The sequence below is a fragment of the Dermacentor variabilis genome, chromosome 1, assembly GCF_050947875.1.
Source record: "Dermacentor variabilis isolate Ectoservices chromosome 1, ASM5094787v1, whole genome shotgun sequence".
Classification (NCBI taxonomy): Eukaryota; Metazoa; Arthropoda; class Arachnida; order Ixodida; family Ixodidae; genus Dermacentor; species Dermacentor variabilis.
This window is the reverse complement of record NC_134568.1, coordinates 83,373,711-83,398,034: the sequence shown is the minus strand read 5'-3', so window position 1 is coordinate 83,398,034 and position 24,324 is coordinate 83,373,711. Positions and strand designations below refer to the sequence as shown.

The 24,324-nt window shown below is 45.1% G+C and overlaps 1 protein-coding gene across 2 annotated transcripts in view; it reads left to right on the top strand.

Annotated features, from left to right (window-relative positions):
* Sec24AB (Protein transport protein Sec24AB) overlaps positions 1 to 24,324 on the top strand; it is a 152,044-nt gene that overhangs the window by 76,091 nt on the left and 51,629 nt on the right. For both annotated transcript variants that reach the window (XM_075690742.1, XM_075690734.1), the window contains 5 exons: positions 3,135 to 3,299; positions 10,282 to 10,337; positions 12,314 to 12,415; positions 12,503 to 12,604; positions 17,212 to 17,335. In XM_075690742.1, coding sequence (XP_075546857.1) covers positions 3,135 to 3,299; positions 10,282 to 10,337; positions 12,314 to 12,415; positions 12,503 to 12,604; positions 17,212 to 17,335 — 549 coding nt within the window. The remainder of the gene's footprint in view (positions 1 to 3,134; positions 3,300 to 10,281; positions 10,338 to 12,313; positions 12,416 to 12,502; positions 12,605 to 17,211; positions 17,336 to 24,324) is intronic.

Genomic DNA, 24,324 nt, shown 5'->3' with positions numbered 1-24,324 from the left:
CGGGGAGGCCAGTGCCCCTCCCCACCACCTTCCTCCGCCCGGCTGCTCATTGTGTTCACTCATTTAACTGCTTCCTGGATGCTCTGATCGCGTATAACAAGCCGCGGCTGTAGGCATTACAGAATGGCACTGTTATAACAACTGCAAAGAGGTGTCACAGGTGGCAAGCGATATGCAAGCACTGCTGAGGCATCACTTTGGGGGTCCCAAAAGGGGCCTTTTGAAAATTGCGGGAAGGCTGCTGCGGCAGCCTGTCAGCTTGAGAAATCCAGAAGAAACATTGAGGAATCCAGAAGAAACATTGAGGGGAGATCGCCACAAGCATCTCGCCATGTACTTCTCACTGGCTTGCACGAGAAAAGCCTATGTCCGGCAACCATGCATGCTTTACGTGAAGCTTGCCGACATCCTTCTCCAAGCCATCCAAGTGCTCTACGTAGTGCAGCGAAACGTTCCTCGCGAAAACGAAGCCCCAGAGGGGGACTGAATCATCTGCCGGGCCTCCTGTGAGGACAACGTTGAGGCAGCCTGCCCTAACCAGTTGTCGCTGCTGTCGTCGCCGTCGCTATCTGATGCAAGCATGTTCACGATGATCGTCTCATCGGTTAGAAGCACTTAGTTTCCAAATCTATAGCCGTGTGCTTTCTTTTCACCAGCAACGTTGTGCGTTGCTGATGATCAGTGGGCAGATCAGCCATTTTCCGTTTCAGTGGTGAGACAAGCGAAGCTGAGAAACCGCGTGGCCAGGAACGACTTTGATGCAACCAACAAAGATGAATGTGAGCTATTAAGCTGTTCGCAGAACTGCACCGAATGAGGAGCCAGGGAGCAACATGCGAGCAATCTGCTTGAGGCACAGTTGGCACAGTCCATTTGTGTTTCACAGGGTGGGGTGGCATAGAGCTATGGCACAGCCCATTCATGTTCGGAGGGGTGGAACGGTGACGGGAGAGAGCCGCTTGAAGATGGCTGGAAAATAAGTGTGCCGCGGCTCGAATTTCTCGTTTTCTTTTTTGTTCTGCAAAAATTTTGCATTTCACTACCTTTCGGCTCAGACACCCAGCAGCCAAACTTCCTCGTTATAACTGATAATGCGGCATCGGGGCATTGTAGTAAGCGTATTATTTCACCTTGAAAAACATACAAAAGTCGACGGTGCAGCAGCTTCTCATTGTTATAACCAATATATTGTTAAAACCGGTATTGTTATAAGTGGCTTTGACTGTAGTTGTCACCGCCCCATTTCTAGGAAATGCCGGCAAAGTCATAATCATCATCATTGGCAAAGGATTCCAACAAGGGTGTACTTGAAGCTGCTAATCCTTAAGCTTGACCTCTTTGATGCTGTCTATATTGAATGCTCATGAGCAGATACAGTAGAGCCTCCTTGATATGTTCTGGAAAAAAAAAAATGCGAGAAAAGTGTACTAGGCGCGAAAACGTGCAATCTGAAAGTAACTAAAAAAATGTTTACAGCCTCAACTTTTGTTAACATCTTGCGTAATGCAAAGCATCGTGCGGATTGTTGTGGCACAAGAGGCCGACGCGCGTCATGCTGTTGGTGCTCGGGCGGCCCGGGATGCATTTTGTTGTTTTCCTACTGCATGGGGTTTTATCAGGGTTACGGGAAACTGAGACGAAATCAAGCTGGTGGGCGACGTCGGATGCCGCCGAATCGAAACGTGATGGTCACATCGCGCCGCCTGCACCAGGGAACGACGGAGCGTTTGGATTATCACCTACTAAAAGCGTGCTGTACGCTACCAATGTCATTACACACCATGCACTGTAAAACAGATAGGTGAAGATGCGTATTACAGTAGGTTTGGCGGCAATAGCTGTGAATGTGGTGTGCGATGACACAGGTGGAGATTCGCTGGTACCGGAATAAGAAACTGTGCGCGCCATCATTTTCACTTGAGACAGGTGGCTATATACTATTCTCGATCGCGCAGGCCTCACGCCTTTTCTTGTTCACATGGCATCTAGCATCCGGAAAACATATAGGATGGCAGTCTGCAGCAGGGAATGGCGGCGAGTTTCGGTTATCACCTATTAAAAGCGTGCGCTACGCTTCCGACGGCACCATGCACTGTAAGACCGATAGATGAAGATGCTTATTGCTATAGGATTGGCAGTGATAGCCGTGAATGCCACGTGCGATGACCCTGGGAAAGGTTTGCTGGTACCGAAATGAGAAACGGAGCACACGCCGGCGTTTTCACGTGAGACGGGCGGGCAAGTATTGTGGTGAAGCTGCCATGGCGGGCGGCTACATACTGTTCTCAATCGCACGCGCCTCGCGCATTTTCTTGTTTACATGGGATCTAGCGTCTGGAAAACGTATCATACGATCGCACTTCAGTGAAGTACTGAACGTTGGTGCATAAATAGTGTTTTCCGGGAACATATGAACCGGTAAAAAATGAGTGTAACTCTGATGGGTAATTTTTTTTCTTCTCGATTGCGAACGTTGGCGCCGGGAAAACGTCCGCAACCCGTACATATCATCAAGGTTCTACTGTAATTGTTACTTCTTGTCTACACTGTCTACACATGACAATGACTACACAGGCAATGCATCTGCTGCACGTGGCTTCTGAGATGTCAGTGGCAAGCTGCATAGCCTTGTCTACTGTGACCGCCACAAGGTACTGAAATGAACCATTTCGCCATATTTCGCTGTAGGGTGCCTGAATGCTCTCCTCTATTCATTCCCTGGCTCTATGCACAGAGTGGGGGAGAAGGAGAACCCTCTTGGCTTCTCCCCGGTGTAGCTTCCAGTGCGCTAGTGGAGATGGAAAGAGAGAGAAAGCTGCGTATCGGTGTGATAACTTCACCATACTTGAAGGATTCAAAAAAATTTTTTGTCATGACATTCGAGAGACGACATCCTTTAATAGTTAGGCCATTCTGTGATTAGTTAGAAAAGTGTTTCAGGATTCCTTTAAGCAATTTTCGTTTACTGAGGTTCTAATGTATGCAAATTTGTGTAATACGTACTGTAATGTATGTATGCTTTATTTTTGCTAATGATATGTTTGTGGACAATTTGTTACTCTGTAGTGTATTTTGTTGCCTTGCTGCCTGTCATATCTTGTGTTGGCAGAGAACATGCTCCTTCTTTGTTCCAGGATACTTGTCATCATTCTGCAAGGTTCTTTTGGAGGAGCTGGACAACATTCCAGGTGACAGTCGCACACAGGTGGGCTTTGTAACCTTCGACTCATCAGTGCACTTCTACAACTTGGGTGAAGGGCTTAGCCAGCCACAGATGCTGCTCGTCTCGGACATTGATGGTGAGTGCATCTCTAAAGTGGTTTCTGTGGCAAATGAAGCAAACCGAATATGTACCCCCTTCTCAGAACATGCCTATTACATAAACGGTCGAAACGATGACTGACTGTGTATACACAGTCAAAGCCAATGTCACTGTCAACATTTGTCAACAAGCCAAGGTGCACTGACAACATTTGTATGTGTTCTATGGTAAAATAAACCGTTTACTACAATGATGCTCTCATGCCACTTTGTTGGTTATAACAATTAAATCTGGCTAACTGGTTGTGTTTGCCAAAAGGTGAAAATAAACCCACAAAATCGTAGAAAGAAAAAAGAAGTGAGCTGTTTCATCACACCTATCCTTATGCCACGCACTCCACATGGCACACCTTCGTCACATTGCCTTGGGGTGGGAGTTGAGTGCTACCTGCTTTGCCATACCCGCCCTTGAGCTGTGCATCCTGCACGGCACGTCTTCGTCGCATCAAATCGCTAGCCTCACGTGCCCCTCTCCTGTCTACCTTTCACTGTTTTGCCGACGTTAAGAGGGGTGCAAGGGAGACTGCAGAAGGGTGACAAAGGTGTGTCATGCTGGGTGCATGGCATGAAGGCAGGTGTGGCGAAGCTGGTGAACTTTTTTTTTACTTTTTCCTGAATTTCACATTCCCTTTCTTTTCGGTGCAGACATCAAGTAGCCAGATTTAATTTAATGGCTAATAATGCCGTGTGGGAACATTTTAGTGAGCAGTTTAATTGATCATAGAACAAACACAAAGTTGAAGGTTCAACAACTGCTCATTGTTACATCCGAGTATTGTTAAAACTAGTAATGATATGAGTGGGTTTGACTCTGCTTCTTTCTGTTTGAATGTTTGTACCTTCCGCTTTTTTTTCATGTAACCTGGTTATAACAATTATTGGTTATAACAATAGGATTTTCTTGGCACTTGTATATTGTTATAAGTGGGTTTGACAGTGCACAAAACACACTCAAAGGCCTCAAGTTCCTTGCAGGCTGTTAAGGCTGCTAGATGCACTTGTCAAAAGTCAGTCATTGAGGAAGGTTGTTTAGATGTTTAGGTTTCATATCATGCCATTTATTTTAGGTCCTTTCAAATATAGTTTAAATGAACATGCACATGGCATACTGATTGCCCTCACGATCTTCTTTCCTGAATATTCTGTGCACTGCGAGGAAACCAAAAATTAAAAAAAAGACATCCCTTGCTCCCTTCCGTGGCCTTTCCAGTGCCTCTCTATGTGCAGTAATGCCAGTAGGGCGCGGTGGGACATAAGTAGGGCGGGAGGGCTATCGATTGGTTAATCTATGAGTGACACCTGTTCCCCTGTTCCACGTGCATTGTTTGGTAGACGCTGCAGTGCCTAGCGAGTGTCAGCCGAGTTGTACAGTTGCACCAATGCCAACAAGATGCAGGCGCTAAAGTCAGCTACTCATTGGCAGACACTTTTACTGTAAGATTAGTTTATTATAGTAGACTGACGACTATCAGTTGCTGCGCTGTGACGGGTGATCATATAAATAAGGCCAACAGAGCCAGCCGATCTACTGGTGATTGGCCACTGAGTGAAGCCATTGCACTGACAGTGTGATTGCTATTGGGGGCGAGGAGATACGGAGTCACCATCTGTCTGAAGCCCCTCCCTTGCGTAGTATGAGGGGTGACGCGGCGCGCTCCTCATAGGTTTCGCTTACAGCGCTCAATAAAAATAACATGCGGCCGCCCTCCTGGACATTTATGTAAGTACTTTCAATACGAGAGAGGTTTTTGACTGTCCATGTCTTGGGCAAACTGAAAGCACAGAATCGTTTACAGATGCTATCTCTTTACCGAATACAAACAGTGAACGCCACTATGCGCGGTCGCTGCAATGGAGTCTCCCGAACTGGCTTCTTGCGTGAAAGGTAGGCAAATGCTGAAAGTAAACTATGTGAAATATGTTCTTATAGTAGGCTGTCTGTATAAACAAATGGGGCATAACAGAATGAAGCCTCAATGCGGCGATCGCACGGGTTCGCAGCGACCAACTGCGCGTCTGCATGCATGTCCGTGCACAATGTTTAGCTTTCGCTGTGAGCATGTTTTCACACCGTGTGTGTGTGCATGCTGTGAGCTTTAGGCCGCAGCATATGAGCATTTGACAGTACACTAGCAACCATTGTTGCATGGATGCTATCAGAACTGTCCAAAAATAATTTCGTTATAGAAACTTCGATGCCTATGGTGACTGTGATGTGCCGTCGCGATGATTCAATCTTTTTTTGTCTTCTAAATTCTTGGACATTTCAATATTATTTCTCAAGTTGCATCACACTGTATGTGGATCTGTCTTCTCAGCGTGCGATTTCGCTCTGCTTCTTTTTTGTAATCCAGCGCATTAATTCTTAACACAAACATGACCATATGCCATGCCTTTCTTTAATGCGCTTCTTACCGCTCCCTTTCCGTTCCAGTGAACTTGCCAGTATCTAGCATCAACAAGTTCATAGACCAGACCGTCCTGATATTAGTCGGGCAGCAGGCGCGGGCGAGCGTCTCAGTGCGCGTTTTCTGCCACTCACCGAACATCGCGCAGACCCGGCGCCGTAGCAGAAATCTTCCTCGCATGTGTGCTTGCTGCATACCTGAGTTGTAGCCGATGGCTGTCTGCCGGTTCTAAATTTCGCCAGCCAAGCTTCATGCAGCTCCTTGCCCTGCGGCTACGTGTGAATAAGGCAGACACCGGGCTCCGTTGCTTACGTCCGGCACTGTGGCACCGAGCAGTAGCCTACCATGCTGCACGCCTCCAAAGGCAGCCACTACCTATTATGGTGCTTTCAAATGTTGTCAAGTTGACACCCAAGGCGGTAAAGCCTCACCACTTAATCAGAACCGTGGCACTGGTGGGACTTTAAACTTTCGTTTTCAGCTCGTTTCGGCGCTTCTGAAGCAGCCTACGCGGCCGCTGTGTCCATGTGATCCCTCACGCCACATCACGCCGACGGTGGCGCCAGCTTTTCCAGTGGTGGAGCTCGCCGCCAATACAGTCAAACTCACTTATAACAACATTTAATGCCACAAAATTCCATTGTTATGACCAATGATCGTTATAACTGGGTTGCATGAAAAAAAATCAAAATGGGGGGATGGCAGAACTGTTGTGAGAAAACTAATGGTAGGAAGGCCAGTGCCCTCCCCACCACTTTCCTCCTGCCGGCTGCTGATTGTGCTGGCTGCAGATTATGTTAACTTGTTTAACTGTTTAACTCTGCGTCCTGCACGCTCCAATCACATGTAACAAGCCTCAGCTGTTGGTGTTTAAGAAAGGTACTGCTATAACTGCAAAGCGGGGTCACAGGTGGCAGGTGACATGCAAGCTCCACAGAGGCATCGCTTTGGTGGCCTCAAAAGGGGCTTTTTAAAAAATGTGGGAAGGTTGCTGCAGCAGCATCTCAGCTTGAGAAATCCAGAAGAAATGCTGGGGTGAGACCGCCGCAGGCATCTCACCACGTACTCCTCACTGGCTTGCACGAGAAAACCCGATGTCCATCAGCTTTGCTTTCTTTACGTGGAGCTTGCCGACATCCATCTCCAAGGCATCCAGGGGCTCCACGTAGTGGAGCGGAAGGTCCCTCACAAAAACGAAGCCCCGGGAGTACTGAATCACCCGCAGGGCCTCCTGCGAAGACAACATTGAGGCAGCCCGCCCTATTGCGTCATCGCTGCCATCGTTGCTGTCACTGTCACCATCGCTATCCAATGTAAGCACGTTCGTGACGATCGCCTCATCGGTTAAAAGCACTTCATTTCCAAATCTATAGCAGTGCGCTTTCTTTTCACCGGCAATGTCATGCATTGCCAACAATCAGCAGGCAGACCAGCCATCTTCCGTTTCAGCCACGAGTCAAATGAGGCTCAGAAACTATGCCGCCAGGAATGACTTCGACGCATCCAACAAAGACAAGCACAAGTGGCTTAATCCGTTAGCAGAAGTGCTCAGTATGAGTGGCCAGCAAGCAATCTGGGAGCAGCGCCCACCACTGTCAACCAAGTTGGCGCAGTCCATTCGTGTTTTGGAGAGTGGCATGGCGTTGAGCTGTGGGCGCAGCCCATTCGTGTTCGGAGCGGTGGAACGGTAACGGGAGAGAGGTGCGCAAGGCTGACGATGCGGAGAAGGCTGAAAAATAGCATGTGGTGGCATGCAGCGGCTTGAATTTCTCTTTTTCTTTTTTCTTTTCACTGATTTCGCGTTCCATTACCTTTCGGCACAGACACTCAGTAGCCAGACTTCTTCATTATAACCGATAATGCGGCATGGGAGAATTGTAGGCAGATATTTCACCATAGAAGACATACAGAAGTTGACAGTGCAGCAGCTTCTCATTGTTATAATCATTGTATTGTTAAAACTGGTACAGGTATAAGTGGGTTTGACTGTATTTAAGTTACACTTAATTGCACTCAAAATAAATTTAATGTGCTTATATAATTAGGTTAGGCCTAGTGCACCTGCCGAGTTTTTGCACGTGCCACCGGTGGATCTGAGGCAAAAGATGAGCTAGCACAACCAATAAAAGGGTTTTGAGTTACTGTAAAAACCTGAGTACAGCATGAACCCGAATATAATACATGGGGTAATTTAGGGACCACAAAAAGAAAAAAAAAATGGTAGGCGACCCTAATCTTTGACTTAGGTGTGTCTCAGTGGCACTCGCACAAATGTCTTTCCCCTGGCACGATATGCAGGCAAGGAACGAGGGAGGGTGGCATCTTTACAATTGTTAGCAGGTACAGTGGGGCGTGGCGTTTCTCGTGGCACTCGACGTTTCTGCGCAGGCGTGAGTAGGTGCAAGAGAGAAAATCTGGGGGCCGTTGCTCCTTGAATATGTGACTCTGCCTGGGCACTACGGAGGAGGTTTCTTAGCACCTGTTGTGTGCGTTTGTCTCCTAGACATGCCGGCATTGCGGAGTCTACACACAAGCAGGCTACGCTCCTGCGGTACTTTCAGCCAAATAAATAAATACTTTGTGTGAAGCTTCAAGTGAGTATTTACAGCGTCACGATTGCGGTGCGATCGTGGAGCTGATCGGGGGCACTTCACGCAGCTGACAAAGTCGGAGGGGCCTATGTTAACTGCGTGCGGGGCAGTTGACCATGCACTCTCGGCTGTTGAACTCGGCGTGGGTTAGACCAATTGCATGCGGTGCAACCGAATGCGCACTCCGAACAACGGTCCCCGATTGTGCCCTTGGTTCATTGATTTGCAGAAGTTTTTGACGCGTTTTTTTACATGATTCTATATATCGAATTCTGGCTATATCGAACTATTTCGTGATCACTGCGCTGTTCAATATATACATGTTCGATTGTATATACAGGTTTTTACAATAAGTTTTGACTATGATGATTTCAAATCAAGTGCGTTTGTGTTACAGGTTTGTGTCTAAGAGTGGGAAGTGCCAATGCAGCATGTCAGCATTGGTATGTCACCATTGCCTAAGACTGCCAATCATTCTCACTGGTGCTTGCCTTAGTAAAATGGGAATACATAGATGAGTCTATTTGTATTGTCATGGTTGACATATTACTGAGTTTTTAAAACTCACTGTGTCCTATGTCAAGTGGGCAGCAAGTGGTGGACCCTTCAATACAGATGCAAAATGACTGCCATGCTTTGGGTTTGGGTATCAATTGTGTTGGTGGTACTAGCGTCAGCATTTTTGCAAGGAAACGGCACACTTTATAAATAGGGAGTCATGCGCATGACTACTATGTAACACTACCTTATGAAATGCATAAGTTGTATGTAAGACAAATAGTGTGAACAGCAAGGACCAAATCCTTAATTTTTGGCCTGCACAGGTGAGTAGCAGATGTGTAGTAGCCTCTTTATTGCTGTTGTTGAAGGAGTCTGGATGCTAATGTCTGCAGGTGTCAGTGATGTAGTGCTGCTCATATATGCAAATCTGTGTTTTGTTAAGTTTAGACATTGTTTATTATCAAAGTGGCACTATTTCCATGAAATGTCAAGCAAACAATGAGCAGTGGTTGTACCTGCCTATGTAAACAAGTGCATTATCTACAATCTCCTGGCGAAAACGTTTGCTCTGTAAATCAGTACTTAAAATTTTAAATCTGTAGTCTAACATTTTTTAGAGTGAACATGCAAACTGTCCTTAGAAGTGGTGAAATAGATCAAGAAGCAAGCGGCAGATGACGGCAGCCGATGATGGAGAGAATAAAAGTGTGGGATGGTGCTGTAGGCAGTGTGGATAGGGCTGACATGTCGTTGCAATGTGACTATGGATTTATGTGTCTCCCAATGATGCTCCACAGGCACAGTTGATGAGCGGTAATCCAAATCGTTGATGGCGACACCGTGTAACGGCTGTTGTCGCGACGGTGAGCGAGAAACTGTGAGGGCCGCATACACGTTAATCAAAAGCCCGTGACTTTTCTACTAAGGCACTCTCTTGAAGAATTTTTGTGGCAACACATTTATTGTAAATTAGGGCTATACAACTGCTACTATTATATAAAATATTTTCGAGCTCTAACTGGTTTTAAGGGCCTTTCAAAGGGATCCTGCATCACCTTCTTCAAATCTGTAAATACAGTGAAGTGATAGTGATACCTTTCAATGAATACGTTCCCAAAGAAAGTTTTGACTAGGCCCACCTAATAACTGATTTATAAAAAATGCAATGTTTACTTTGCCCATTTCCTCTCAAGATGTTTCCGCTCAGCTGTAGTGGTGCCAATAACCAATTGCTCTTTTCTTTATTTTTCTTCCTTCTGTGATGTAACTTGTTCTGTGTTATAAAAATGGTGCATTGCTTACAGCTTTGTGTTTACAAGTATGCATCAATTTTTATTACTTAATAACTCAACCAGTGCAGATTACTACGGCACGCATTTCTTGGGAATCTTGTTTTCAGTCAAGTGTTGTCATTTAATGTACAGAAATACTTTCCTTTCTTTTCTTTCTTTTTTGTGCAGATGTATTTGTGCCCTCTCCAGACAGTTTATTGGTCAACATCCACGAAAGCAAAGCAGTGAGTACTCCTTGTACATGTTTACTTGTGGCCAGAAAACTTGACATTTGTAAATGGGATGCGGGCTGCTTTAAAATTGTTTTGTCATGGAGCTATAAGTATTGTTGCGCCATTTATGCAAAAAGTCATTGCTTTTTATTAAAACCCTTGAAAAATGACCTGCAGATGAGTTAGCAGATCATGTAAACAAGGTCATAACTTACACAGAAGTAATAGTCTGTCACCTGTAAGATTGTCGTGCGAACTTATGGTATTCTGTTAGACTAGTTTCCATCTTATGTTTCTTGAACAATATTTGGTGTACACAGCACAAACAGTTCTTCACCCAGGGCTCTCACACTGGGATCACACTGAGATTACAGAACCTCAAAGTGACATACTGTGGTAGCCCAGTGGCTATGGTGTAATGCAAAAATGCCTGTGCACCATGCATTGGTTGCACATTAAAGAACCCCAGGTGGTCAAAATTAATTCGGAGTACCCACTACAGCATACATCATAATCAAATTGTCGTGTTGGCACATAAAATTCCAGAATTTCATTAAATTTTTTAGGGCTTCACAGTGGGTCAAAAGATGCAAAGGTTCTGTTTCCTGTTTGTGCCATGAACCCTTTTCACAACGAGCCTGTGGGCACCGTCATGTTTGATCTTGTGGTGAGGGGTCCATTGCTTGCCTCAGCTGCCTCTGTTGCGTCCTTGATTACAATGGATATGCATGACGCCAGTGTGGATCAGCAAACATCCGTTTCAGCGGCTAGCTTAGGCAGTAATGGGGTGGATGGCACGAAGCTTTGGCTACACTTCAGAGGACATGTGGACGCTTTCAGAGCTCATTACGCCTTGTCCAAACGGTGTGAGCAGCGTATGCGGTGGTTGTACTAGAAGCGGGGCTAGAAATATATTTAAAGCTGTCCAAACTTTCCACTCCTGAATTAAATCAGCATCACTGTCTTGCTCTTTGTTTTTTATTTGGCAATCACTTTGAAGCAGCAGCCTGTCATGTTTCCCACTGTAACGATCCTCGGTGCAGTCAGTATCTGATTGTTTTTCTGCTAATTGCTCGCGAGTGTGCTCAGTTTTGGAGAATGTTTCCTTGCTGCACACAAGGCTTGGAATGTGGATGTCCTATACTTTGTAATAGCTTGTAGCAAAGACCTATTATCACTAGTCACTTGCTTATTCTGGCGACTGTCACAAAACGTTCAGCTTCGAATGTATGCACTGTTAGTGCAGTCCGTAACTCATGCTTCGGTGCATTGATTCGAGAGTGTGCCCATTCACTTATTCTTGATATGTTGGCGATAGTGGGTGTAAGTTTGAATGTGAGTTGGGGAGAATGTGTGTAGATAACATGCAAGAAACTTACTATGCATGGAAGCGAGGCGACTCCCTTTGCCACTCTGTAATGAGTGGTACTCACTCTTGCCAGTGTTCTGAAGTTCTTTCTTTGGAGGTTAGCGATACAATGCTGAGGGATGAGTGAATTTTTTTATCCTCGAGGAAAGCTGTGGATCTCGAAACACCAGCAACAGAGGCAGTCATTGTGTAGCAGCAGTCTGTGAACTTCGCCACACATATGCATTTCATTCACAATATGCATGCCAGTCACTATTGCAGCCAACTACTGCACATGTCTTCGCGCTACCATTCCTCATTTTGCAGCATGAATGGAGCACAGTGTGTTAGCGATCACCCAGTTGTATTTCCTACAGCTGATTGCACAGTAGCACGGTAGAAGAGGTAATGGCTTTGCATTCGGGTGCTTTTGCTTGAGGCAACGTGTGGCACGCCATTTTGTTCCTCTAGAGCAAACTGCTTTGCAAAAAGGACCTATAGCAATACTTTATCGCTGTAACAGTACTCGCTTGAAATGCACTTGAGTGCACTTCATGTGACTGAAGTGATCAATCTCGATGATGCTGTTGTGAACTTCCTTTCGCTCTTTTCTCACCTTTCTTGTCTTCTCTTCATGCAGCTTGTACAAGATCTCTTGACCAATCTACCAACTATCCATGCACAAAACGGGGAACCGACAAGTGCCTTGGGTGCTGCTGTACAAGCTGCTTTTAAGCTAGTGGTAAGGTTGTGCACACAGAAGTTCATTTCACCTTAAATAATTTGGCGCTTATGCATTCATGGTCTCTGGTTCTGCTCTTTCATGCAGAGTCCTATTGGGGGAAGGGTATCAGTTTTCCAGACCTGCCTTCCTAATGCTGGTCCTGGTAGCCTCAAGCCTAGAGAAGACCCCAACCAGAGGGCTGCAAAGGTTGGTGATAAGGCAATTCTAAGCCATAAAAAATGCAACACTATAAACGCCTGGCAGACCTGTGTGACCATGCAGAATATAAACCCAAATTGCATCGCACCCAGCGCAAGTACTTGGTTATACGTACTTTTGTGCGTATAACCCACATTAAAAATTTTTTAAAAATTAACAGTAAAGTTAGGATGTGGATTATGTGCAAATTTGCCTTGCAGTGCGGCTTTACGGCAGGTGTGGCTTTACGGCAGCCTGTGTAGCACTGTCATGAAGCCACATTGCAAGCCATTAGTCCTTTCCCATTCAAAGTTTCGTTGTCTCCTAAGGAACCCCACCCTCTCCCCACCTCATTGTGTTGAAACTCTCTTCCCTCTTTCATGGTCACACATTCTCCTCCTTTCATGTAGCCATGCTGTGTATTGATGTGCGATGGTGGTGTAGTGGCTAGGCAGCCGCATTTCATTGGGTCTGACTTGCAAAAACACCGGTGTGCCATGCATTGGCTGCTGATTAAAGAACTCCAGGTGGTCAAAATTAATGCGGAGTCCCTCACTATGGTGTGCCTCGTAATCAAATCGTGGTTTTGGCACATAAAATCCGAGAATTTAACAAATAAACTTTAGTTCTGTATTTTGGCTGTGTTGGTAGCAGATAAAGCACATGGTGCTGGTGAACCAGAACTCTAATTACAGTGAGGTGCACTTGATGGCAGTCCGTTACAGCGTAGCAGAAGCTGAACGGTTATCAGCGTCGTCGGAAAGGTAATGAACAATGCCGCTGGCCGAAGGTGCAGTGTGGACAAGTCACGCGCCTGTAAAAAGAGACTGTTTTTGCAAAGATTTGAGTGTTGTTATATGCAGTTACTGTACGCACAGATTTTCTTATTTTTTTAAATCTCCTGGGTGTTTTTGGGGTTGCGGGTTATATGCAGAAAAATAGGGCATTTACAGTGCTTGTGAAGCGTTTTCATAGTCCTCCTGCGCCCTTCTCGCCGCCTCTGCGCATGGGCTCACCCACAGCTAGCAGTGTTGAATGTGTGACCACTTACGGTTAGTGCTTTCAAATTAGCACTTCTGACCTTAATTCATCATTTGACCATAAGCGTAGAGGGTCTTCAGATCATGTGCAAAGAGTCAAGCCGCATACATGTTGAGCTGCTTGCTTGTAGCAGCAATTCTAAAATTCAATTCACCGCTCAAAGGATGTTTAGCAACAATTCTAAAATTGAATTCACTGCTGAAAGGGTGTTTTCCTCAAATGGCACTTATGAAATTTCCTGTGGTTTTTCGAATACAGTCGACTCTCGTTACAGTGACCTTTATAATCCAGCAAAAAGCGTCTGTTTTATCCGAAGTCCGTAATATCCGAGACATCTCACTCCCGAAACTTTCGTCGCAATGTCTAACGACTTTATTGCAAAGAGTGAGTGACGAACGCCTAAAGTAAAAAAACAAACAAAAAGAAGTGAGATTTTTGCCGCCCGAAAGGTGAAACGTTGATTGCGATAGCAAATAAAGATAAGTGCGGCAGCAGCAGCGAGCTGTCTCTCACTTCAGCGCGAATTAAACGTCGAAAGCACAGCACATACGAAGCTACCGGCACTGGGTGTACTTTGTCCACATCAAAGATCGCTTTGAAGATGAGGGCCACGTGGGCGCACACTTCGTTCACATTGCAGATCGCTTTCAAGATACGGCGTCCACGCGCGCGCGCACTTTGTCCACATCACAGATTGCTTTCAAGATACGGTGCCTGCGTGGCTGCGCTGTTAACAGCAGCCACCAGAGTAGAGCCCCCTCTTTGCCTCACCTCCCCCCTGTGCCTCGCGAGTGAAAGATGGCACGCTTCTTCCCCGCTTTCCTCCCTCCCTCATGCGCAAGATATTGAGCCGCGATCGTCGGCTGACCATCACAAGTCGGTTGCCAGCCGTGTCGACACAGCAAAAGTCTGTTTTATATGCCCGATTTTGACAAAAATTGCTGCTAATTTTGTCCGCTGTAGTCGATAGTCCGTTGTAGCGCAGTCTGTTAAAAGCGAACTTCGTTGCATTAATAAAATAGGCAGACCAAACTAAGGTTAAAAAATGGTCCGTTATATCCGAAAGGCTCGGTACACGGGTCCATTGTAACGAGTGTAGACTGTATATGTACTATTGGCATCGAGTGAAACACGGAACAGCGGAGCACGTGGCCGAAGCATAACTGAAGGTATAGTGCGCTGTCCAGTCATCTCCATTGACAGGCACTCACATCTGGTTTGACTGCACTGCGAGATGATGCTCCCCCTATAATGCAATAGTTTCGGTTCTTTTCTGGTTCGCTTTGATTTTAAAGGGAGAAAAGACGACAGTGCAGTAATGATGGTGGCTTAAACTGTATCACACGCACCACTGTTTGTGTTTCATTTGATACCGATAGCGCATACAGTTTCGCCACTCTTTATGATGATACTCACCCTATACTGCAATATTCTAGCTTCTGTTTTTTTTTAATTTTTCTTTTCTCGCTTTCAAATGAAAAAGAACCAGAACAAAAATGAATTTGGATCATGAAAACCGTGCAGCTGCAGAACAAATTAGGAATTATAAATTCTTCAGTGAGTTTTCTGAAGTTTACAGAATGTGGGCTTGACGTGAGAACTATTTATAGTAACATCAGATATAAGAATCTCATCTATATCATGTCTGACTTCCTTGGAAAGCACCTCTCCAGATGCTTGAAATATATGCGTGTTGTAAAACACTGTGAAAACAATTAAACATGTGAACCCACTCCATGAAGACAAACTGACCCGGCCACGGTGGCTGTGTTTTGATGGGGGCGAAATGTGAAAGCACCTGTGTACTTAGGTGCTTAGGTGCATGTTAAAGAACTCTAGGTGGTCCAAGTTTCCCGAGTCCCCCACTACGGTGTGCCTCATAATCAGATTGTGGTTTTAGCATGTAAAACTCCATAATTTTTAAAGGGACCCTGAACCACTTTTTATCGAAGTGGAAGAAAGGCATTTTACCCAGGGGAAGCTACTCTCACACAAAACTTTATTTGAAGTTGAATGAAAGCTAACAAACTACAGTAAGCCCTTGTTACAACAAAGCAATCAAGACAGAAAATTTACTTCGTTGTAAGTTTTATTTCGTTGAAAGCTGAGGAGCTATAAGAGGGTCATATTAATGCGGGCCCATGAAAAGCTCCAAATAAAGCAAAAGTATGTATTTCAAATAAAATTATTTTGTTATAACGACAGTTTACTGAAAACTTGATAGATGGAGCTCGCTATTGCTACCTAGAGGTCAGATTGAAACTTATTGGAGTGGTTGCAACTGTAAATCACAATACATGGAGCTTGTGTTTTCCATCTGATACTTGGTTCGAATGTTTGGTACAGCCGCGTCTTCACTGGAAGCCTTTTTTTTTTCTCAGTTTTCTCTCAGCCATGAATATCGAAGTAACCACGCAGGGTATTGGAGGCCATGACGGCAACCAAGAATGTGGGTGTGGGTGCAACTGTTTGTGCCTTCATCCATTTCCTTCTTTGCTTTTGACTTCATCAGCTGCATTGAAATCGGCGACGACATCCGACGCGCTGAGTGGTTCCAATGTCTGAACACCATTGCAAGACACGTATTCCCTATAGGCAACATAGGCTACTACTATTTGTGCCACAGTATTCTCAACTTCCTTCTTGCGCCTGCAAGGCAATCATTTTCGGAGGTGACATGTAAGGGTCAATGTAGGTGCTGCCGATGGACGATCCTGCCGACGGATGATCCCGTGAAGTTGGGGCTGTTTTCGGACATAACAAGCTGGCAGGGGAACCTAATGAACAGGAAGCTAATGCAGTACAGACCTCCCTGTGGGAACTAAATGGGACTGGCATTTCAGAGCGCAAGAGCTGGGAGAACGTAACAGGAACAAATTGAGGTTCTACTGTATTTTTGCATTGCTAGTGAAATTTTAGTCATGTCTCCTTGACATGATAGCACCTGTTTTTTAAAAAAGGAACTTTGAACATTGTGTGATGGTTTTATATTTTGGGAAGTCTTCTAACTGTAAATATAACATCGGTAGTGTCGATGTTGCAGGCTCAATACTGATTAGTGTGATCAATTTTCCTCTTTGAGTACTGTGCAAGAGAAGTTCTGAGAATATGTTATCCACGACAAAGATAATGTATTTATTCGTGTAAGGCTTGTACGGCTACTTTGGAATGTGAAAAATTGGAAAACAATTTTTTTCACGAAGCATCACGTGTGTGCTTGCTGGTTAATTTCCCCAAGCTGCTACATGATGGCACAAAAAAGCAGTCTTCGAGTGTAAATGTGTTCATAGTCAACCGCTAGTTGTTGCATTTAGTATTTGCATAGCAGTCCGAGTGCAGTTCAAGGATGCAGTGACTATCCATAAGCCTGCCTCGTGTAAGGCCTGCACATGGTAAAAATTAAGAAAAAGAAAGTGTGGGCCTTACATGAGTAAATATATTATTTTCATATTGTGCTACTTTCTGCACGGAATGACAAGATGTTTTCTTTGCCATATTAATGTACACTCTGCAATGCATGGCCTTTTTATGTTGTTGACCATGGCTTCCTTGCACCCTACTGATCTTTCTAACAGGAGATCATGAACCTGCTGCCTGCAACTGACTTCTACAAGAAGCTTGCCCTTGACTGCTCAGGCCAGCAAGTGGCTGTTGACGTGTTCCTCATGGGTGCACAATACATGGACGTGGCAAGCATCGGTATGTCACAGACCAAGCTTTAATGAGTTTTATTATGATTGATGTTGCTTGTAAGTAATAAGGTGGGCATGGATATCTGTGTCATTCAATTTTTTCCATCATACCTTGACATTTTTTGGCAACATTGTTCAGTTTTGTTTGTTGGCATAAGGTAATTTTTCTTCTAAGTATAGAAGTGAATTAAATTTCATAATCGGAAAACTATCCACGTTAGGTGTGGAAGTTATTTCCATGTGACCATCAAAGATGTGAACAGTCCTTAAAGATAAGCAAAGCACAGAGGAGTTTTAATGTATTGAGTTGAAGTGGGACAGTACAGATTCATCTTTTCATTAAAGCTTAATTAGAAATACTAATATGAAAGACAGCAAAAGAAATGCCAGCATTCCACCAGTGGGTACTGAGCTCACTACCCCATGCATATTACATGCAGTGGTTCAAAATTTAACTACTGGGGTGACTGTCCGCTCCTCTGCTTTCACAAGTAGTACACAATTTATTCATGCATGATATATAGGGTCTCCCAGCTAACTTGAGCCAGAGTTTAAAAATATGCCAATGCACTCTAAGACAATGCGACCAAATGCATGTTGCTGACTGTTGTATAGAGTAAGTTGCACTATTTTTTTTTATTTTGCTTAATTGCATAATCAGTCAGGATTAATTAACCAATATCTGAAGCAACGAAGTTAGGCAAAAAATTCAAAGTAGAAAGTTGTAGAGCGCTTTGCAAAATGTCCGATTAAACAGTTTCTAACTTTCTATGTATTAGCTATTAGTGTTTTTCCGCTTATTGCAGATGCCCACGAAATGCAAAAAAATACCACGTGACAAGCCCGCTTGTGTGTCTTGATTGCTGTGCTCTCAAGCGTTTCTCGTACAAACGAGCATAGCATCTAGCAGGGTGTACTGCCGCTTAAAAGGAGACGAGGCAATGACGCAGGCATTGGCTGTGCGATTTACGCCACCGATGTGCTTCCCTCGCGACGATTCATGATAGCAATAAGCAGGCACAGCTGCAGCACACCCGTCTAAATGCTATGTTCGTTTGTACGTGGAGTGTTTGGCAGCGCTGCAATCATGGCGCACAAGCGGCCATGTCACCTTTCTTTTTTTATTTTGCAGGCATCTGCAGTAAGCGAAAAACACTGATGCCTAATAGATAGAAAGTTAGAAACTATTTAATCAGACGTTTTCCTAAGTGCTCTACAACTCCCTAACTGAAATTTTTTACCTAACTTCGTTGCTTCCGAAGTTGGTTAATTAATCTTGACTACTTATGCAATTAAGCATAACTAGTGTGACTTACTACATACAATAGTCAGCAACGTGCATTTGGTCATGTTGTCTTAGAGTGCATTGGCATATTTTTAAATTCTGGCTAAAGTTAGCTGGGACATCCTGTATATATGTGACCGAGCCTTAAGAATGCTAGCTGGTGTGTCTTTTGACAGTAGTTGCGTTGGCATAGTATTTTGTAGTTGTGCCACCCGCAAAGCTAAAGAAACTTTTCCTGATTTTTCTTTTTAAATCTGCATAATTTGATAATGTAGGTATCAAAGCTGTCTGAGGAAGGTATCCAAACGAAAATGCTCACTGCACACTTCCTTGTTTCGTTTTTTTCATGACCGTCTGCATTTGCTATGAACCACACGCACGCACGCATGCGCGCGCGCACACACACACACACACGCACGCACGCGCACACACACACACACACACACACACACACACACACACACACACACACACACACACACACAGTTGCCCTTTGTGAAAATGATTTGGGTGTATCCATTTTTCAGCTACAGTAAGGATTGAAAGAAATGTCCGAATTAACCGAATGTCGAATTATCAAGGGTATCAAGAAAACAATAAACAAATGCTTATTCTGTCAACATGCTTTTATTTGCTGAATGAATGGGCCAATCATGTTTCTATTTTGCATAAAAGCAATACGGAAGCTGCACTTGTTATCTCGTTGCTGATTAGCGCTTGCAGCAGCAAAGGCCTCGCGAATTCCTTCACAGCACAGCTGCGGCATGTGTCTTCATCTGAGACAGGCTTTTCACTACCGTGCGCACATCTTGATAATTTTGTCGCCAGTGAGCTGGTCGATATCCATCCCGATGTAGCCGGTGCTTTTCATCCTCGAAATCTTCTCAAAACAAAACTACTGCGGACGAAGCCGTGGCCGCTGTGGATGCGACCTTGGGGTGCTGAAAGTGTGCGGCTGACGCACACACTGAGTCAAAACGAAACTACCATTTGCTTCAATTGCGGACGAAACTACACTTGCTATCGATGCGATCATGGATGGCGACTAGACAGTTCTGAAGGCACGCGACCGACGCATGTACCGAGTCAAAACTAAACCACTGTTTGCCGCCACCACTATGGAGGAAACCGGGGCCGCTATCAACGTGGTCATGAATAGCAACTATGCAATCATGAAGGCATGTGAGCAACGCATGCACCGAGTCAGAGCGAAACTTCTGTTTGCCACAACCGCCGTAGACAAAACCACAGCTGCTGTCGACGTGACCATGTATGGCAATACACAGTCATGAAGGCACGCGGCCAACATGGTGCTGTGCACGGTGGTAAACTCAAGAATGAAGGCTTTAAAGGCACAAATAGGCACGAAGCCTCCTAGCATCATTCACGTGCGATTTCCACTGATGACTATGGCTATGTAGACTAGCGATGCACTAATGCCATTTCTGTACTTTAGCCATTACCTCTGCAAATGCAGCAGTGTTTCCAGAGCTCCGAGAGTTGTCCGAATTAACCATTGTGTGCCAAATACGTCCGAATTAATGAGAGTTTCATTTAATTAGATAATGAATACTCCTGCAGCAGGACCACAGGATGAGTCTGAATTAACAAGGTTTTGCTGTATTCAAATTTTCCACTTTAATCATGCACAGGGTGTGATGGAAGTGTGCCATATCATGCATTGTTATAGTATGAACTTCGAAACAGTGAGCAAGTATAAAAACTATGCAGTCTCGTAAAGTTAAAGGGCCTTGCAATGCTCCCGAGAAGGCTTGTTGGGTGGTGCCTATAGCATCATACAAGGCAGGGATTCTGTGCACTCCTTGCAACGGATGTGACGTCAGTGTGCGGGGCTATAATCCTTGGTTCAAAATATACAATTTACACTTGCGCAATGTTACGAGTACTGTGGGGGAAAAAAAAACCCTATGACATTATGTTTGACAGCCATTTTCATTATCACCCAATTATCACAGCCATGAGGAAGTTGTTGTAACCATGGGAACAATGCATCAACATGGCACAGCAACATTGAAAGCACTGTGTCAATCTCGCCAACTTGTGCAAAGTGCTTTTTCGCAATTTTGTGATGACAGTGGTAATGACAGTCAGCTGTCGCCAACACGGCGAACATGGGTTCGATTGTATATTTAACTCTGTAATGCCTAAACACAGTTTGACGTTAAGGAAAATTGGAACAAATTGTTGACATGTCTCGCAATAGAGAGTACATTTGTAGGAAAGAAACAAATAAATTATTTTTTCATGTATACCCTAAAACTGAAGTTATTAGTAATTGCTTTGCTAAACCGATCCACCACTGAAACTTTACTCTAGAATATGAATAAAGCCACTGCAGGCTTTGCATGAAATTTCCAACGCATCAATCAGCATTTCAAGGCATCAAACTCAGTGTAGCATAATTTATACATTGAGAATTACGTGGTTAATTATGACCTACTGGCAATATTTTTAGCTATTTTCTAGGAAGAAACGTGCGCATTGGAATTGGGTAAATAGAGTATCCACTATATCTTCTTCAGCAACTTTCGGGGCATTGAAGGGCATCAAAACGAGTGCGTGCCATAGTTGGTGAGGAGGACAGGGGTGGTATAACGTAAAATTATTCCAGTCTGTTTTTATTCCAAATCGGCAACCCTCCCTGATGTGTCAAAATGGCTCCGCCTGTATAGGTGTGGCGCCCTCCCGTATGGGCAGAGCCCGACCCTTATTGACCTATCACAGTAGCCTAATGGCTGATTTGCAATAAAACCAGATTGGAATAGTTTTATGCTATACCAGCCCAGCACTCATAAACAAGGTTGAGAATTGATAAACCAACACAAATCAAAATATTCATTGAATGTGTTACGCATTTCATGGTGTAGGGATCAATGTAGGGTTCTTGAAGTGAATGTTTCTGTTGGCTACTAAGAAACTAGCCAATAAGGAGGCTGGATTTTCACATCACTTGTTTGAGCCAGATTGAGTGAGATATACTCTAGAAGCTCGCACTACATGCCTGACCTATACACAACATCATATTGCAAAAATTGCCATAGCACACTAGACGTATGTCGCTTGCTGTGGCCGTGTGGTTGGACCCACGCAAACAAGAATCAAGGCTCCGACCCTCGCGGCACGGACCTGGCGGAGCAGCTCTGGGCTGTCCAGCGAGCCCACGATGCGGCCAGGGAGTTGCAACTCCCGGTCCCAACGTGGGAATAGCCCGCTCTATAGGGCCTTGTGCCCTGTAGCTCGCAGGACCTTTCATTACAGTTATTCCATCCATCCATCCATCTAGAAGCTCGCATCATTGGTGTTACTTCATAAAAGGGAAATAAGGAGCCAAGGCTGACCAGATTGTGCATAAATCAAATGTGTCTTCTGCCAACACACATGCACGTACACACACATATATGTAACCCTGGAATTGTATGTGATTTAAAGGTACCTAATTCCTGTGGGTATGCAGGAAGCACATATTTAAAATGGAATGCAGTTAAACCTTGATATAACAAACTTCAATACAGCTGAACCCACTTATAACGATACCGGTTTTAACAATACAATATTGAATATAACAATGAGAAGCTACTGCAGCGTCGACTTTTGTATGTTTTCCATGGTGAAATAACCCGCTTACTACAATGCCCCGACGCTGCATTATCGGTTATAACGATGAAGTCTGGCTGCTGGGTGTCTGAGCCAAAAGGTAGTGAAATGCGAAATTCTTGAAAAGAAAAAAGAAAACGAGAAATTCGAGCCGCTGTTCCAACAGCCACCACGCGCTCATTTTTTCATCTCCGCGTGGCTCTCCCGTTTCCCTTCGACCCCTCCGAATATGAATGGGCTGCACCCATTAGCTCTACGCCGCCCCACCCTCTGAAACACAAATGGACTGCGCCAACTGTGCCTCAAGCAGATTGCTCGCATGTTGCTCACTGGCTCCTCATTCAGTGCAGTTCTGCGAACAGCTTAATCGCTCATGTTCATTTTTGTTGGTTTTGTCAAAGTCGTTCCTGGCCACGTGGTTTCTCAACTTCGCTCGACTCGCCACCGAAACGGAACATGGCTGATTCGCCTGCTGATCATCAGCAATGCACACCATTGCCGGTGAAAATAAAGCACACGGCTATAGATTTGGAAACTAAGTGCTTCTAACCGATGAGACGATCGTCGCGAACACACTTGCATTGGATAGCGACGGCGACAACGGCAGCGATGATGCGGTAGGGCATGCTACCTCAACGTTGTCCTCACAGGAGGCCCAGCATGATTCAGTCCCCTCCGGGGCTTCGTTTTCTCGAGGAACCTTCCGCTGCACTACATGGAGTGCCTGGATGCCTTGGAGAAGGATGTCGGCAAGCTTTGTGTAAAGCATGCGTGGCTGACGGACATAGGCTTTTCTCATGCAAGCCAGTGATAAGTACGTGGTGAGATGCTTGTGGCGATCTCTCTTGAGCGTTTCTTCTGGATTTCTCAAGGGCCACCAAAGATGCCTCGGCGGTGCTCGCAGATCGCTTGCCACCCGTGACACCTCTTTGCAGCTGTTATAGCAGCGCCATTCTTTAACGCTGACAGCCGCGGCTTGTTACATGTGATCGGAGTGCCCAGGAAGCAGTTAAACGAGTGAACACAATCAGCAGCAGGGTGGAGGAAGGTGGTGGGGAGGGGCACTGGCCTCCCTACCTATATAGTTTTCTCATATCAGCTTTACCATCCCCCTATTTTGATTTTTTCATGCAACCCGATTATAACAGCTATCGGTTATAACAATGGAATTTTCATGGCACTTGAATATTGCTATAAGTGCGTTCGACTGTATAACGAACTTCTCTATATAACAAATTATTTAACTTTTCATAACCTCTTGTCCATAGAACACCATGTATTTAGTACCTCAATATAACGAAGTGTGTTTGTATGCGATTTCAATATAATGAAATTTCGCTGCCGCTGCAAAGAAATGCCAAGACAATAAATGGAAACTTACGCGGACACAGATGGTCAAATGATTGAGTTACAAGCGGCTGCTTGCAAACACACTCTCGACAAGAGCGACCTCGAAGTGGAGCCACGTTATGTTCCGGATAAAGTCCAAGTGCAATAAGGTTGTATGGTTCCCTGCGCACTTTGTGCTTTAGGTGCAAGTGAAAGTGTGTGAGTGTGAGACGAGCAAGATGGTGGCTTCGTGAGTGATGCCTTCTCGCAGGAACAAAGGGAAAGAGGGGGAGGGGAGTGAACTCGCGGTAACGTGATCAAGCGCATGCGAGGGGGCAGCGGGGGGGCGGGCGGAGTGGGGGTAAGTTGGCGTGTGTCTCGATTTCTGGCCTGTGCTCGACTGTGGCTGTGCATGACTGAGCGCATACACAGCCACTCTGCCGCATGTGCAAAGAGTGGGTGTGCTAAGAGGGTGGGGCACCATGTGAGCTCTTTTCCTGCGCGTTTGGGATTGGAGGTTGCGTAATCTGGAGTTTCAGGGGCCCGTTCGAGCGAGAGGCAGACGAAGCGTTCATTCCCCGTTGCCAGCGCTTTTCCTGATAGCATCGTCCCAGTGCGGGCAACGCTATCAGCCGCTGGGGTGGAGTACACGCGAAAGCGTGGTTGGCTTCGCTTAATTCGTACCACCGATGTGACGATATCGTCGACGTGGCATGAAACCATAGCATCCATTGGCGACTCCCAAATTTCAAAATGAGTTGTTTTGT